Genomic DNA, 16,575 nt, shown 5'->3' with positions numbered 1-16,575 from the left:
AATGTGGAGACTAGGGGCTTTTCACAGTAACTTCATTGAAGCCTACTCGTGACAATAAGCAATTTTCATTTTTCATTCATGAAAGACTCCACAGAGAGCTCATTGACAGACTCCAAAATGGAAGCAACTCAAGACTCCATACTAAAGTCCATGCATGAATAAGACCATGAATGTCTATCAAGCTTATTTTAGCCACCAGAAGAAGACTATGGCAGTCTACCCAGCTTATTTGAGCCACCAGAAGAAGACTATGACAGTCTACCCAGCTTATATAACCAACAAGAAGACACTGAATGCCTACCCACTGTATGTGAGACAAGTGAAAAAGAAATCAGATTCACAGACAGGATGTGCAGGATCACAGCGAGACCGACAGATCTCAGCTCGTCTGCACAGAAGCACTCAACGATCAGAGGAGGGCTATTCATGAGTCCAGAGAGACCACGTCAATAGAAATCGTGAAGATTTTGACTCCAGAAGAGGAGCATCGCGACCCACAACAAAATGAAATTGTGAAGATTTTGACTCCAGAAGAGGAGCGTCAAGACCCACAAAAGAATGAAATTGTGATGATTTTGACTCCAGAAGAGGAGCGCCAAGAAACCACAGGTGATTCAAAGGAACCAGAAATAACTCCAGAAGACTTCCGGTGGCGGCGATGTCCGAGTGAGCCGCACATTCGGTGGGCTCTCACTCCGGCCGGCTGGAACAGCTGTTTCCCCGCGATAGCGGGACTACGGAGGCGGCAGAAAGGCTGCCTGGAACAGAGGAGGAGAGCGGGCTGCAGAGGATGTAAGTGTGGAGGCCAGCAGGTGAGGAAGAAGGAGAGAGAGAGAGAAGGAGGAAGCTGACCTGCAGGTTAAGATGGCGGACCCACGGACCTTCCTTCCTCCAGGACAAAGGGAAAAAGAAAAAGTTTGGAGTTGCTGAGGAGGGACAGCTTGGACCCACTTCAGATGCCCAAGAGGTAAAATTGAAGGAGCTGGGCGAAGGAAAGCGGCAGCGGAGGCGCTGAGGAGCGGGCTGCGGCATATGGAACAGCGGGATTCCAGAAAGCAGAAGAAGAAGGAGAAAAAGGGACAGAGACAAGGACCGGAAGAAAATTACCTGGGACCTAAGATGGCGGACACACGGAACCCGGACTCAGCAATCCAGCTGGCGCTGGATAACATGCTCCAGGTAATGAAGTCCAGTTTTGAAGCGCTGAAGCGGGACAGCTTGGACCCAATCCAGAAAGCGGTGGATCAGCTGAACCAGAGGCTGGACGCCCAGGATGTTAAAGTTAAGGAGCTGGGAGAAGCGGTGGAGGAGCAGGCGGATGCGCAAACGGGTGCAGCGCTAGAAGTGGACGGCCTGAAAGAGCGGCAGAGAAGACTGCTGGACAGAGTAGAGGAGCTGGAGAATAGAGTCCGCAGGAACAATCTGAGGATGGTCGGCCTCCCGGAGGGGGCGGAGGGAGCTGATGCTGCAGCGTTTGTAGCAGACCTGCTGAAGCAGCTGATGGGGGCCGAAGCCTTTCCGCGACCGCTGGAGCTGGAGGGGGCACACAGGGTGCAGGCAAGGCAGGGGCGGCTGGGCGGACCCCCCCGCCCGATGGTGATTAGGTTCCACAGGTTCGTGGACAAGGAGCGGGTGCTGCAGTGGGCAAAGAGCGCCAGGAGCAGCACGTGGAATAACAGTGTGCTCCGCATCTATCAGGACCTAAGCCAGGAGGTGGCTCGGCGGCGAGCAGCCTTTAAGAATGTCAAGGAGGTGCTGTTCAAGAAGCACGTGAAGTTTGGTCTGCTATTCCCAGCTCGGCTATGGGTCACGCACCAGGGTCAACACCACTACTTTTCCGAGCCCGAAGAAGCGATGGATTTTGTGAGGGACCTGGGGATGGCCCCGAAAGGAGGCCCTAAGGACACGAGTTAGGGCCCGAGGATTTCTGTGGGGAGGAACGCCGAATGTGCCTGGACTGCTGCTCAACGGTTTGCTGGGCCAATGGGGCCAAACGGAACATTTGAGACTCTTTCCTTTGTTCATGGACATTTATGTGCTTTTTCTCTTTTTTCTATGTTTTTTCCCTTTTTTTTTCCTGTTTGGGCTTTTTGTGCAGCTCGCGGAAGACACTGGAGCCGGCTTGCCCCAGTGGGTGGGGAGGAGGGCGGGGAAACAAGGGGAATGGGACAGGAAGGCGCCGGAGTGTTGAGTCACCGGGCTAGCAGATTGGCTAGTCAAGGAAGTCAGATGGGGGGGAAAGCTATAGCCAGTAGATGGCAGGGGTGGGGGTATCGGGGGATGGGGTTAGGGGAGGGGGGGGTTGTTCTGCTGACGGGAGAGGGACTTGAAATAGGCACTGGAAAGGAGGTCGAGGGTGGAGGCAGCTATAGGGCGGGCCAGGAAGGGCGCGACGCACGGGTCAGGGGCCGGCCCGAGAAAGGCTATGGCTGACCGGCGGGGTGGGGGGGGGGTGGGGTGTGCCCCCCGACCAGGCTGATCACCTGGAACGTCAAGGGACTGAATGGGCCGGTTAAGAGGGCGCGGGTGTTCGCGCACTTGCGGGCCCTGAGGGCGGACGTAATTATGTTGCAGGAGACACATCTGAAAGTGTCAGACCAGACCAGGCTAAGGAAGGGCTGGATTAGCCAGGTCTTCCACTCGGACTTGGACTCGAAGTCCAGAGGGGTGGCAATCATGATCAACAAGCGTGTGCAATTTGAGGCAGAGGGCATATCCGCAGACAGGGGGGGCAGATACCTGATGGTACGGGGCAGGCTGGAGGGGAGAAGAGTGGTGCTGGTGAATATATATGCCCCGAACTGGGATGACGTGGACTTCATTAAAAGAGTGCTGGGGAAGATCCCGGACTTGGATTCTCGCAGGCTAATAATGGGAGGGGACTTTAACATGGTCCTTGACCCGACTTTGGATCGGTCGTGTCCCAGAACGGGTAGGCTCTCAGCAATGGCAAGGGAGCTGAAAGGGTTTATGGAGCAAATGGGGGCAGTGGACCCCTGGAGGGAGGGACAGCCAACAGGAAGGGGCTACTCGTTCTACTCGCACGTCCACAAAGTATATTCCAGGATAGATTTCTTTGTGTTAAGCAGGGACTGTAGGGGGGAGGTAAAGAACACGGAATACTCAGCAATTACCATTTCAGACCATGCCCCGCATTGGGTGGACCTGCAGTTCGGGGGAGCGAGCTATCAACGCCCGCAATGGAGGCTAGATGTGGGACTGCTGTCGGAGGAGGGGATCTGCGAGAGGCTTCGGAAATGTATAAAAAATTACCTGCAGGTGAATGACACTGGGGAGGTCTCAGCGGCGACCGTGTGGGAGGCGCTAAAGGCAGTAGTGCGGGGGGAGCTGATTTCAATTGGGGCCCATAGAGCCAAGGCAGACCGGGCAGAGATGGATAGATTGGTCAGGGAAATGGGCCGGATAGATGAAGAGCACGCGGAGTCCCCGGGGGAGGTTTTACTCAGGGAAAGGCAGAGGCTACAGGCGGAACTGGGGGCACTATCCACGAGCAGGGCCGTGGAACAGCTTAGGAAGGCGAGGGGAGTGGTGTACGAGTATGGGGAAAAGGCTAGCAGACTGTTAGCGCAGCAACTTAGGAGGAGGGAGGCGGCCAGGGAAATAGGTAGAGTGAGGGACGAGGGGGGGCACAAAGTGGAGGATCCGGCAGAATTGAATAGGGTATTCCGGGACTTCTATCGTAAGCTGTATACTTCGGAGCCGCCAAAAGAACCGGAGGGGATGAAAAGGTTTCTGGATGGGTTAACATTCCCAACAGTTGGGGGGGGGGCGAGTGGAAGAGCTGGGGGCCCCGATTAGAGTAGAGGAGGTATTGGGGGGCCTAAAGGCCATGCAGTCGGGGAAGTCCCCGGGGCCAGATGGATACCCAGTAGAGTTTTATAGGAAGTTCTCTGAGCTGGTGGGCCCGGTCTTGGCGAGGGTTTTCAATGAGGCAAGGGACAGAGGGACCCTGCCGCCGACGATGTCACAAGCCACCATATCTCTGATATTAAAGCGGGGTAAAGACCCGGAGGTGTGCGGGTCCTACAGGCCAATCTCCCTGATTAATGTAGATGCCAAGCTCCTGGCAAAGGTACTGGCGGGTAGAATGGAGGACTGTGTACCGGAGGTGATTGGGGAGGATCAAACGGGGTTCGTGAAAGGTAGGCAGCTGGCGGCCAATCTGAGGAGATTGCTCAATGTGATAATGATGCCCCCGGCGGGTAGAGAGGTGGAGGTAGTGGTGGCTATGGACGCCGAGAAGGCCTTTGACCGGGTGGAGTGGGAATATCTATGGGAGGTGCTCGGACGGTTTGGGTTCGGGGAGGGATTGGTGGATTGGATCAAATTATTATATCAGGCCCCGAGGGCCAGCGTCAGGACCAACAGAGAAGTGTCGGAGTACTTTAGGTTGTACCGAGGGACCAGGCAGGGCTGCCCGCTCTCCCCGCTGCTGTTTGCGCTGGCCATAGAGCCGCTGGCGATTGCGCTGAGAGCCGCAGAGGGTTGGAAGGGGATGGTGAGGGGCGGGGTGGAACATAGGGTTTCTCTTTATGCAGACGACCTGCTCCTGTACGTGTCGGACCCAGTGGCCGGGATGGGAACTATACTGGGAATGCTGAGGGAGTTCGGCCAGTTCTCAGGATACAAATTAAATACGGTCAAGAGTGAAATGTTTGTGGTACAGGCAAGGGGCCAGGAGAACAGATTGAGAGGGCTACCGTTTAGGTTAGTTGAGGAAAATTTCCGGTATTTGGGAATCCAGGTGGCGCGAGACTGGGGCAGGCTGCACAAGTTAAATTTGGCCAGGGTGGTGGAGCAAATGAAGGGAGAGTTTCGGAGATGGGATGCACTCCCGCTGTCGCTGGCAGGGAGGGTGCAGACTGTAAAGATGACAATCCTCCCTCGATTTTTGTTTATTTTTCAGTGCCTCCCGATCTTTATCCCACAGTCCTTCTTCAAAAGAGTTAACGGGCTGATCATGAGCTTTGTCTGGGCGGGAAAGTCTCCGCGGGTGAAGAAGGCGATGTTGGAGAGGAACCGCAGCGAGGGAGGGCTGGCGTTGCCGAGTCTGGTCAATTATTACTGGGCGGCCAACATCGCTATGATAAGGAAGTGGATGGTGGGTACGGGGTCTATTTGGGAGCGAGTGGAGGCGGCTTCGTGCAGGGGCTCCAGTTTGGAAGCCCTGGTCACGGCTCCTCTACCGCTGCCGCCGGCCAAGTACACCACCAGCCCGGTAGTGGTGGCGACCCTGCGGATATGGGGCCAGTGGAGGAGGCATGTGGGGGAGATGGGGGCGTCTGTCTGGGCGCCAATCTGCGACAACCATCGGTTTGCCCCCGGCAGTATGGATGGGGGGTTCCGAGTATGGCGGCGAGCAGGGGCGGGAAGGGTGGGTGATATGTTCCTGGAAGGGAGCTTCGCGAGTTTGAGGAGCTTGGAGGAGAAATTTGGGTTGGTAGGGGGAAATGATTTTAGATACCTACAGCTGCGGGACTTTGTTCGTAGACAGGTCCCATCTTTCCCGCGCCTCCCGCCAATGGGGATCCTAGACAGAATAGTCTCTGGGAGGGACGAAGGGGAGGGTAGAGTCTCAGGTATTTATAAGGTGCTCATGAGGGAGGAAGGGTCCCAGACAGAGGAACTGAAACTTAAATGGGAGGAGGAGCTAGGCGGGGAAATGGAGGATGGGCTGTGGGCAGAGGCCCTGAGTAGGGTAAACTCGACCACGACATGTGCAAGGCTCGGGCTGATCCAATTTAAGGTCGTTCACCGGGCCCATATGACGGTGGCTCGGATGAGCAAATTTTTCGGGATAGAGGACAAATGCGCTAGGTGCGCGGGAGGACCAGCGAACCATGTGCACATGTTTTGGGCATGCCCTGAGCTGAGGGGGTACTGGGAGGGATTTGCGGGGGTCATGTCCCCGGTGCTAAAAACAAGGGTGGTGATGAGTCCAGGGGTGGCAATTTTTGGGGTTTCGGAAGACCCGGGCGTCCAGGGGGAGAAAGCGGCCGATGTGCTGGCCTTTGCTTCCCTGATAGCCCGGCGACGAATATTATTGGCGTGGAGGGACTCAAAGCCCCCGAAGACTGAGTGGTGGCTTGCGGACATGTCAAGTTTCCTGGGGATGGAAAAAATTAAGTTCGCCCTGAGGGGATCTGTGCAGGGGTTCACCCGGAGGTGGCAACCATTTATTGACTTCTTTGCGGGAGAGTGAGCGTCAGCAGGGGGGTGGGGGGAGGGGGGGGGGTAGAGTAGAGTAGGAGGGAAAATATGGCGGGTAGTACGGGCAGGAGGGGAGCGGGCTTGTGCAATACGGTATGATGGAAGTATTGAAAGTACGTGGATGCTTGCACATTTTTGCCTTTTTTGCTTCCTTTCTGATGATGTCTGTAACTGTTTATAAAGCCAAAAACTACCTCAATAAAATTGTTTATTAAAAAAAAAAAGAAATAACTCCAGAAGAGGAGCACAAAGAAATCAATGGTGATTCAAGTGAACCTAAAATGACGCCAAAAGAAGAGCACCAAGAAAGCAAAGAGGAATCAAATCCACCACAAATGACTCCAGAAGAGGAACACCAAGAAAGCAAAGAGGAATCAAATCCACCACAAGTGACTCCAGAAGAAGAGCACCAAGGAAGCAAAGAAAAGGAATCAAATCCACCACAAATGACTGATGTCACCAACATCAATGCAACATCAGATCATTCTCACAATCCTCAAGAAGAAACGCTCAATGAAACAGCAGATACCACAAAGGACACTCACACCAATAACTGTGACAATTACTCAAATTATCCAACACTCATTGAGCGCAACAAGAACAAAAACCGCAAGAAGCACAGCAGAAACAATAACAACAAAAATAACATGAAGTGCAACGAGAACGACAAAAACCACAAGAAGCACAGCAGAAACAAGAAGAACAACAGCAACAACAAAAACTACAAGCACGACAACAAAAACTACAAGAACAACATCAAAAACAACATTAAGCATAACGAAGACAACAACAAGCACGACAAGAAGAAAAGGGGGGGATGTAGTGATCTGTATATCTGTGTATTTACACAAGGGGTCAAAGTAGATGCAATACAACTGAGCAAGCACTAGAGGGAGCACAGGAGAGGTATAGAGACAAAGAGGAAGTCAGCGACACTTCACAGGGATGGCAGCTGGTGAGAAGGGCTCAGACAGGCAGCTCAGATGTAACATAGTATATACGCTGGAGAGAGAACAAACTCAAAATAAAGCATCTACTTCAACTGCAAGACTACGAGCTTTATTCAGACACAGGGAATAACACAGAGTCTGCACCAATCCTCTGAAAGAGCACTCCACCTCGGCCCACTCCTCCACCCCATCCCAATAACTCTTCAACTTAACCTGAACATCTTTAAACATTAAGGAGCAATTTAACATCGCAGGTTCACTTAATCTGCGCATCTTTAGACTGTGGGAGGAAAGTGGAGCACCTGAAGGAAACCCACGTCCCGGGGAGCACGCGCAAACTCCACATAGTCACTGAAGGCTGGAACTGAATCTCTGTCCCTGCTGCTCTGAGGCAGCAGTGCTAACTTCTGTGCCATCGTGCCGCTTCTTTGAGGGATTCCCCAGCGCATCGTTGTGTACCTCCAAAACCCAAAGCTGGGGAATCAGGAAGTTATGGGCCGATCATTAACGGAACTTGAACTTATTACTCTTTGCCATTTTGTATTCGCCTTCTTAAATATACGTACAGAAAGTTAACCAAAAATACATTAGAAAATCTTAATTCAATGATGTTTAATTCAAGATATTGTGATAATTGAATTGAAATCATGTAAGAAAATCCTCCTTTACGTTTTATTAAAAATGCATTATTCATACTACCCATTAATCCATTTACCCCCAGGAAAATAAAAGCTTTGAAGTAAAAGGAAAAGAACTGCATGTACATATAATTCCTGTTCCTAAAGAACGCACCTCTTCATCGGTGAGGCTCATGAAATGCTTGAAAAATATTTCTTTAAAGTGCTTCTTAGAAATGACTTTTATATTAGCATAATCAACATCTTCAAACTCTTGAGTAATGGCGTAGAGACACGAATTGACAACATCCCGGATACGAGACATAATCTCATTCATTGTTAATTGCTGAGATGACTTTGGTCTGGTGGTTTCATCTTGTCCTTCTGTCACCTGGGTAGCCTGCAACATAAAATCACTTTTAGTGATAAACATTAAATTGTATACCCTACTCAAGACTGTAGAAGCAAACCAAAAATATGTATTTTTGCACAGGCAGTTTTATATTTGGTTCAATTGCATGGCAATTTCACATCTAAGGTACTTGATCCTCGAATTGATGGAATAATGCTGCTCCATTTTTCATCGTCAGATCCACAATGAAAGACAAAGTCCACTGCAATATTAGGTGGAATCTTGCTGTGGCATCAGGGATCGGGAGTCTCGACTTCCAACCAGTGCAAGACCCCACAGTGCCTCTTTTTCAGAAGGCCCAGTAAACCACAGGACAATCAGACAGTAGTAAGACCACTGGTGGGCCTTCCCCTGGAACTAAGACCCCAGAGGCAGAAGTCCCACCGAGCAAGAGCTGCCAGTCCATCAGAATCAGAATTACAATATAAAATACAGTGCAGAAGTGACCATTCGGCCCATTGAGTCTGTACCGACGCATGATAAACATCTGACCTGCCTATCTAATCCCCCCATTTGCCAGTACTTGGCCAAGAGCCTTGAATGACGTGCCAGGCACTCATCCAGGTACTTTTCAAAGTATGCGAGGCAACCTGCTTCTACCATCCTTCCAGGACATGCGTTCCAGACCGTCACCTCCTCTGGGTAAAAACACTTTTCCTCAAATGCCCCCTAATCCTCCTGCCCCTCACATTGAACTTGTGTCTCCTCGTGACTGATCCTTCAACTAAGGGAGACAGCTCCTCCCTATCCACTCTGTCCATGCCCTTCAAAATCTTGTACACCTCGATCAGATCGCCCCTCAGCCTTCTCTGCTCCAGTGAAAACAACTCAAAGCCTATCCAGCTCTCTTCATAACTTAAATGCTCCATTCCCAGGCTGCTTTCTGGTGAATTGCCTCTGCACCCCCTCCAGTGCAATCACATCCTTCCTACAACGTAGCGACCAGAATTACACACAATACACCAGCTGTGGCCTCATCAAAGTTCCATACAACTCCAACATGAGTTCCCTGATTTTGTAATCTATGCCTCGATGGAAAAAGGCAAGTGTCCCAAATGCCTTTTTCACCACAAAGGCTGCTCTATCTAAAATTTGTATAAATGACAGTGGTTGGTCAATTTATTATATTTATAATTTTATATCCTTAGTTGTATACTTGTCCCAAATATCAAATCCCTAATTATTATCTTTCTGTCAATATAAAAATAACTTATTGAGTAAAATAATGGTAGTTACTAATAGCTGTTGTCGGCAGGCAATAGAGATTACAGCATGTGTCAGTTAAATCGCTCACAGTGTGCTTCCTAATAATCCCTAAATTATCCCAACACTATCACCCTAATTTGAGTGGAGTGCATGACAGCGGCATGTTAGTAGTCGTTGTGACATCATTATATAGGTAGAAATGATATAATATCAATATTCACTCCAATATAAAGACTATACTCACCATTTTTATATTGGTGGAGGGTGAACACCTTTCTTACTTTTCTTTTGTTTAACAAAATACATGAATCTTTTAAAAACTTTTCAATTATTTCAATAAATACCACACTCCATTAAACCATTCAGAAATGCACAGTCATTGACCAATTATGTTTTTCACACATCATGAAGGTTATCAGACAACAATCAAAGAATAATGAAATCAGTTAGAAAGTCAATTTAGAAAAACACAAAACATGATGCGTTTTGGAATGTGATGTGCTGGAATCTGAACAGGATTTAAAACATTCTAAGATTGTTTCTCTGAAATATACATTGTACTGCAACAGCGATAGGATCAAGCAATCCCCGTGAAATTAGGCATATGAAGTGGATAACAGAGATTAATTTGGAGAGATATGGGGGCGTGGACCTGAGGAAAGACATAAAAATGAAGAATTATGAATGATAGAAATCTGAAATCATTGAATCCCTACAGTGCAGCAGGAGGCCAATCAGCCCATCAAGTCTGCACCGACCCTTCAAAAGATCACTCGACCCATGCCAACTCAGTTGTCCACCCCGCCTTATCCCTTTAACCCCATACCCCTAACCAGCATAATCCTGGACACTAAAGGGTAATTTATCCTGGCCAATCCACGTAACACACACATCATTGGACTGTGGAAGGAAACCCACGCAGATACGGGAAAATGTACAAACTCCACACAGTCACCAAGGTTGGATTTGAACCCCGGACCCTGGCGCTGTGAGGCAGCAGTGCTCACCACTGTGCCACTGTTAATAAATTTGCAGCTGACCATTAGTATCCGAAAATAGAAAAAACATATACAATTCTAGTTTGAAACAAAAGAAGAACAAAGAAAAGTACAGCACAGGAACAGGCCCTTCGGCCCTCCAAGCCTGTGCCGACCATGTTGCCCGTCTAAATTAAAATCTTCTACACTTCCTGGGTCCGTATCCCTCTATTCCCATCCTATTCATGTATTTGTCAAGATGCCCCTTAAATGTCACTATCGTCCCTGCTTCCACCACCTCCTCCGGCAGCGAGTTCCAGGCACCTACTACCCTCTGTGTAAAAACCTTGCCCAGTCCATCTCCTCTAAATGTTGCCCCTCGCACCTTAAACCTATGTCCCCTAGTAATTGACCCCTTTATCTGGGAAAAAAGCCTCTGACTATCCACTCTGTCAATGCCCCTCATAATTTTGTAGACCTCTATCAGGTCGCCCCTCAACCTCCGTCGTTCCAGTGAGAACAAACCGAGTTTATTCAACCGCTCTGCATAGCTAATGCCCTCCATACCAGGCAACATCTGGTAAATCTCTTCTGCACCCTCTCTAAAGCCTCCACATCCTTCTGGTAGTGTGGCGACCAGAATTGAACACTATACTCCCAAGTGTGGCCTCACTAAGGTTCTATTCAGCTGCAACATGACTTGCCAATTTTTATACTCAATGCCCTGGCCAATGAAGGCAAGCATGCTGTATGCCTTCTTGACTACCTTCTCCACCTGTGTTGCCCCTTTCAGTGAGCTGTACACCTAGATCTCTCTGACTGTCAATACACTTGAGGGTTCTACCATTCACTGTATATTCCCTACCTGCATTAGACCTTCCAAAATGTATTATGTCACATTTGTCCGGATTAAACTCCATCTGCCATCTCTCTGTCCAAATCTCCAAACGATCTAAATCCTGCTGGATCCTCTGACAGTCCTCATCACTATCCGCAATTCCATCAGCCTTTGTGTTGTCTGCAAACTTACTAACCAGACCAGTAACATTTTTCTCCAAATCATTTATATATACTACGAACAGCAAAGGTCCCAGCACTGATCCCTGCGAAACACCACTGGTCACAGCCCTCCAATTAGAAAAGCACCCTTCCATTGCTACTCTCTGCCTTCTATGACATAGCCAGTTCTGTATCCATCTTGCCAGCTCACCCCTGATCTCGTGTGACTTCACCTTTTGTACCAGTCTACCATGAGGGATCAGGTCAAAGCCCTTACTGAAGTCCATATAGACAACATCCACTGCCCTACCTGTATCAATCATCTTTGTGACCTCTTCAAAAAACTCTATCAAGTTATTGAGACACGACCTCCCCTTCACAAAACCATGCTGCCTCTTGCTAATACGTCCATTTGGTTCCAAATAGGAGTAGATCCTGTCTCGGAAAATTCTCTCCAGAAACATTACAACTTCAGGACGCAGCCATTGGGCTTAAATGAGAGTCAGAAGCTTGCAGTGTGAGAGGAACATCTGCGACTTTTCCAAAAATGCCAAGTAACGGCTAGAGGGTGGGCTCATTTTCCAATTAAGAATGGTGGGGGGGCTCCTGAAGTTGGAGGGCTATTAGGAGGGAGAGTGAGCGGAGTCCCATGGGTGATCAGAAAGGGTTGAAGCTTAATTAGGTGAGGGTCCATGCGGATACAAGTATTAGAGTCATCCAGAAGATTTTCTGGGCAGCTGTCACTGTAAGACAGTCAGAAACATCCAAAATTTATGACTTAAATTACATGATTGAATGGTTCCCATTGCAGGGGAAATGGACAATGGAAGTTTGAAATTCCTGGGCAATTGCTACACAACCCTTCCCCACAGCAGGTCGGAGCCTTCCAGGCCTTGCCCCACCAGAGGACATCCACCATGGTAATCTCAGACAACAGGACCGAGCAGTCAGCAAGCTGCTTCCGCCATGGATGTTGGGGTTACACCTCAACATAACAGTAGAGTAAGGAAAATTAAGAAGTAAACAATAATAGTGGCATGGATGTTCAACCACTGTATATACTTTTCACTTTTGGAAAGATCATTTTCTTTCCTCCCTCTGCAAGTCTCAGATATTGAATGGCTTACCAAGGTAATACAAGGTCCCACTTTCATTCAAGGGTACAAAATGTCCCTTCCCTCCAATTATCTCCCATCTTGTCCCTCAGGTCCATGAGGTCTCACTCAATCTCATCTCGGTCAATCATCATAAAAGGGACATGAACAAAGAGAGTTCCTGTATCAAAATGATGGTTGGAAAACGCACATGCAACCCTTGCAATTATGTGACTCATGAGAATTGTTCATGGAAGGTTAGTTATTATCCTGCTGCTGCTGACTGAACTGTGCTCTTTGTGGATGTTATAAACATTTATCACAACCCACATTGGGGCCTTTTCACCCTGCCACACTATGCAATGGCCTTTATTTTATGACTGTGAGGTTTTGATAAGGTATTGTTCTTGAAAATACAGAAAAATGTGTCACTTGAAACATGGAAGTCTGGCAATATCTGGTCTGAGAAGATACAGGGAAAGATCCCATGAAAGGGATGCAGGATTATAAAATGCAGATTCTTTCTCACAAGCAGGCTTAGCAAACACACAGGATCCTTGTAGTAAGCTAAAAACAATGGCTCACACCTTCATTGAAATTAACTCTCTTAGTAAACAGCTGGAAAGGATGGATGATGCTCAGTCGAATTTGGTGTCAATTCTAAGTGTAAAATTCTACTAACATCAAGTTAATTAAAAGAAAATTGGAGACGACCTGCCTACAAGAAACATAATTTAAAGTCAAAATCAAAGGCAAAGTTATGAGCTGGGGACAATTGGAAAATTAAACTATTCGAAAGACAGAAATTAAAAATAACACCTCTATTGAAAACAAAGGAACTTTGAACATCACAAAGGACAATGTAATCAGATCTGAGAGGTGAGGCCATGCCCAAAATGAATACTTAGTTGTATTAGAATGTTTACATCAAAGATACTTTTTAACAATCATAAAGTGAAATAAGTTAATTTACAATAAGGCTCTAAAAACTTAATAATTGGTAGAAAGAGAATATAAACCCAGGAAGCAGAAGCAGACCAGCAACAACAACAGGAGGGGAGGAGAACTCAGAGAGAGAAGAGAAGCATATACGGCTCGGTCATGGGAAAGACAAGACAAGCAGCCGAGTTTAAACAGCTAAGGAAGACTAGAATTTAAACAGGAGTTAGAGTCAGCTGAGAGATAGCTAGCAGAGCCAGCTCTCATAGCTCAGTACATGGGATCAACAAGACACAGCAACAGAGCTAACCAGCGAACACATCTCAAGAAGACCAGACTTTAAAGAAGATTGATTGTCAAGGTGGGCCTGAAGGTCCCTTCAACCAACCAGCAGGATCCAGAAGCAAGATCGTTTTACCTTTCTGTAAAGAAAGTGTTTGCAGCTTTTAAAAGAAAAAATATAATAACAAAATAACTTAACTTAACCTGAAAAAGTGTTTTTTTCCTGAAGTCTACTTTACTTACTTAGCAATGCAGGACCCAGGACATCTATGCTACTAAGTGGTAAGTAGATAAAATCTTCGGTGAAGGTATGGGTTATACCGGGGGATAACTTGAAAATATAGTTTGACCCGAATAGCACCCACTGAAGCCTGCATTGGAGTCTGGGAGTGAGAATCCCTGTTCACTATTTAGAATGTCGGCCCTTTTTGGTATAGAGGGAATTCTAAGAATAATGGTGGGTTTTCAAAAACAGTATTATTCATCGTCGAGCACCAGAGCCTGTCATGCTTCCCTGAAAAGTTATTTCATCTCTGCATTTAAGGCAGAACATTACTCCTTTATTAGTTCCCTTTCTCCCCAGGCATGACACTGAGTGATGGAAATTAGTTCCACTTGGTGACATTTGAAATGTCTACTAGATGGGTATGGGAATGCTTATACTGATGAAATGATCCGTTTACCTGGAAGGGTGTTTCTTTGATCCTGAATGGCTAGTAATGCTCGACTGAATCCCTCAGCGAGGTCACAGAATGCCAGTCGATATAGGATTTCATTACATGACTGTGCAATCAGTGCCTTAGGATTCATAGCAAGGACTGACCTTTGTGAGATGGACAAGTTCAAGGACTGTAATGATATGCCAGCAATGCTCCGGCACATCTTTTATTGGGGCGGCACTGTGGTTAGCACGGCTGCCTCACAGCTCCAAGGACCGGGTTCCATTCCGGCCTTGGATAACTGTGTTGTGGTTGCACTTTCTCCCCGTGTCTGCATGGGTTTCCTCTGGGTGCTCCGGTTTCCTCCCACAGTCCAAAGATGTGCAGGTTAGGTGGATGGCTATGATAAAAATTGCCCCTTTGTATCCAGGGATGTACAGGTGTGGTGGGGTTATGGGGATGGGTGGGGTAATGGGCCTAGATAGGGTACTCTTTCAGAGGGTTGGTACAGACTCAAAGGGCCGAATAGCCTTCTCCTGCACTGTAGAGATTATATGATCTCCTCTGTGCTCATCAGTATCAATTAATGTACAAAGTTATCATGGACTGCTGTGTCAAAAATAATTGGGCCATGTCCCTCCCAACTGTCAAGACAATGTAATATGTAAATGTGGTCGGGTTCCAATGAATGCAGGGTCACGAGTGTTTGACAATGGTCCTGCTGAACCCACTCTCTGTGAGGACAATGCTCACATAACACGCAGCTTTACGTCCATGCTGTCGTGTAACAGATCACTGCGTCCTAATATCCAATAGCATCTTGTGGCTCAGCATCAGAATGTGGCCTCTGCATTAATCATGTTCGAGAGCTGAGGCTTGGAGGAGGTGGTGCTGTCCAGATAAAGCTCTGTCTTCAGAGGGTCAAGTGATAACCATTGACTGATGTTTTTCCTCTTAGAGTAACCTTGCTAGGCTCCTGTCACACTTGCATGAGTGCATTGATGTTCATAACGCTTCTTGAAGGCTGCCGTGGCCACTGACCTTTCCACACCATGGCAGAAAGGCCTGTACTATGTGTAATTGCTTAAGGATGTGCTTATCCCATTACAAAGCACCCTAGACTACCGCACCTTCCAAGGATGCTCTCATTGTTAGGGGTGAAGGTGACTTATGCTCCCTCCGTCATCATTTTGCGATTAATGACCCTTCATGAGATGTTGAGGATGAAAATTATGGTCTTGTTGTCTCTCCTGCATCGAAGCATGAGGAGAGCTGTACATGTATCAACTTGGCTTCACCTTATTCTTCCTGGAATCTTGTAGCTATGAGGTTGTCACGGGCATGTGCATTGGCATTTTCATGCGGCTCATCTGAATCATCGCCTTCTTTAATTTCATCACCGTCAAAATAATCTAGTCCAAGAAGATGTGTAGCTCCTCTAGATCTTCCCGTGGGAAACATCCCTGTTTTGCAGTGCTAGGCTTCACAGTGCACCGCAAACAATAATGATGTGGGATACCCTGTGAGAGACTTGCCTAACAGGTCCAAATATATGAAACGTATCTTTAACAGTCTGCTCTATCAAAGATCTTGTGGCTGAATGTGAATCATTGTATCTCTCCTCAGATGCACTCCATGGATGATGAATGGTGCATTTAGCCACTTCTTTAGGGGTACCCTCTAAAACCTGTAGTACCCGCGAGTGGCTCAAGATGCAAGTCATAAGATCTCCCTGGGTACCTGGCACAAACATGCATAATTTGCTTTATGTGATAACAGATTATCTGAATGTTTAGAAAGCAAAATCTTTTTCTATTAAAAAGGCTTTCAAGGGAGCTTTCAAGGCCACATGTGTCCAGTTTTTTTACATAGAATTTACAGCGCAGAAGGAGGCCATTCGGCCCATCGAGTCTGCACTGGCTCTTGGAAAGAGCACCCTACCCAAGGTCAACACCTCCACCCTACCCCATTACCCCGTAACCCCACCCAACACTAAAGGCAATTTTGGACAGGGCAATTTATCATGGCCAATCCACCTAACCTGCACATCTTTGGACTGTGGGAGGAAACCGGAGCACCCGGAGGAAACCCACGCACACACGGGGAGGATGTGCAGACTCCGCACAGACAGCGACCCAAGCCGGAATCGAACCTGGGACCCGGGAGCTGTGAAGCAATTGTGCTATCCACAATGAAATGAAATAAAAAT

At 47.8% G+C, this 16,575-nt stretch overlaps 1 protein-coding gene across 1 annotated transcript in view; it reads right to left on the bottom strand.

Annotated features, from left to right (window-relative positions):
* The window catches only part of efcab6 (EF-hand calcium binding domain 6), a 177,481-nt gene that overhangs the window by 17,680 nt on the left and 143,226 nt on the right, over positions 1-16,575 (bottom strand). Inside the window, 1 exon segment of the mRNA XM_038781176.1 lies at positions 7,974-8,198. Within this exon segment, the coding sequence (XP_038637104.1) occupies positions 7,974-8,198 (225 nt within the window).

This window comes from Scyliorhinus canicula, chromosome 20, assembly GCF_902713615.1.
Source record: "Scyliorhinus canicula chromosome 20, sScyCan1.1, whole genome shotgun sequence".
Taxonomy (NCBI): Eukaryota; Metazoa; Chordata; class Chondrichthyes; order Carcharhiniformes; family Scyliorhinidae; genus Scyliorhinus; species Scyliorhinus canicula.
The sequence above is the reverse complement of the archived record's forward strand: the minus strand, read 5'-3'. Positions and strand labels throughout refer to the sequence as shown.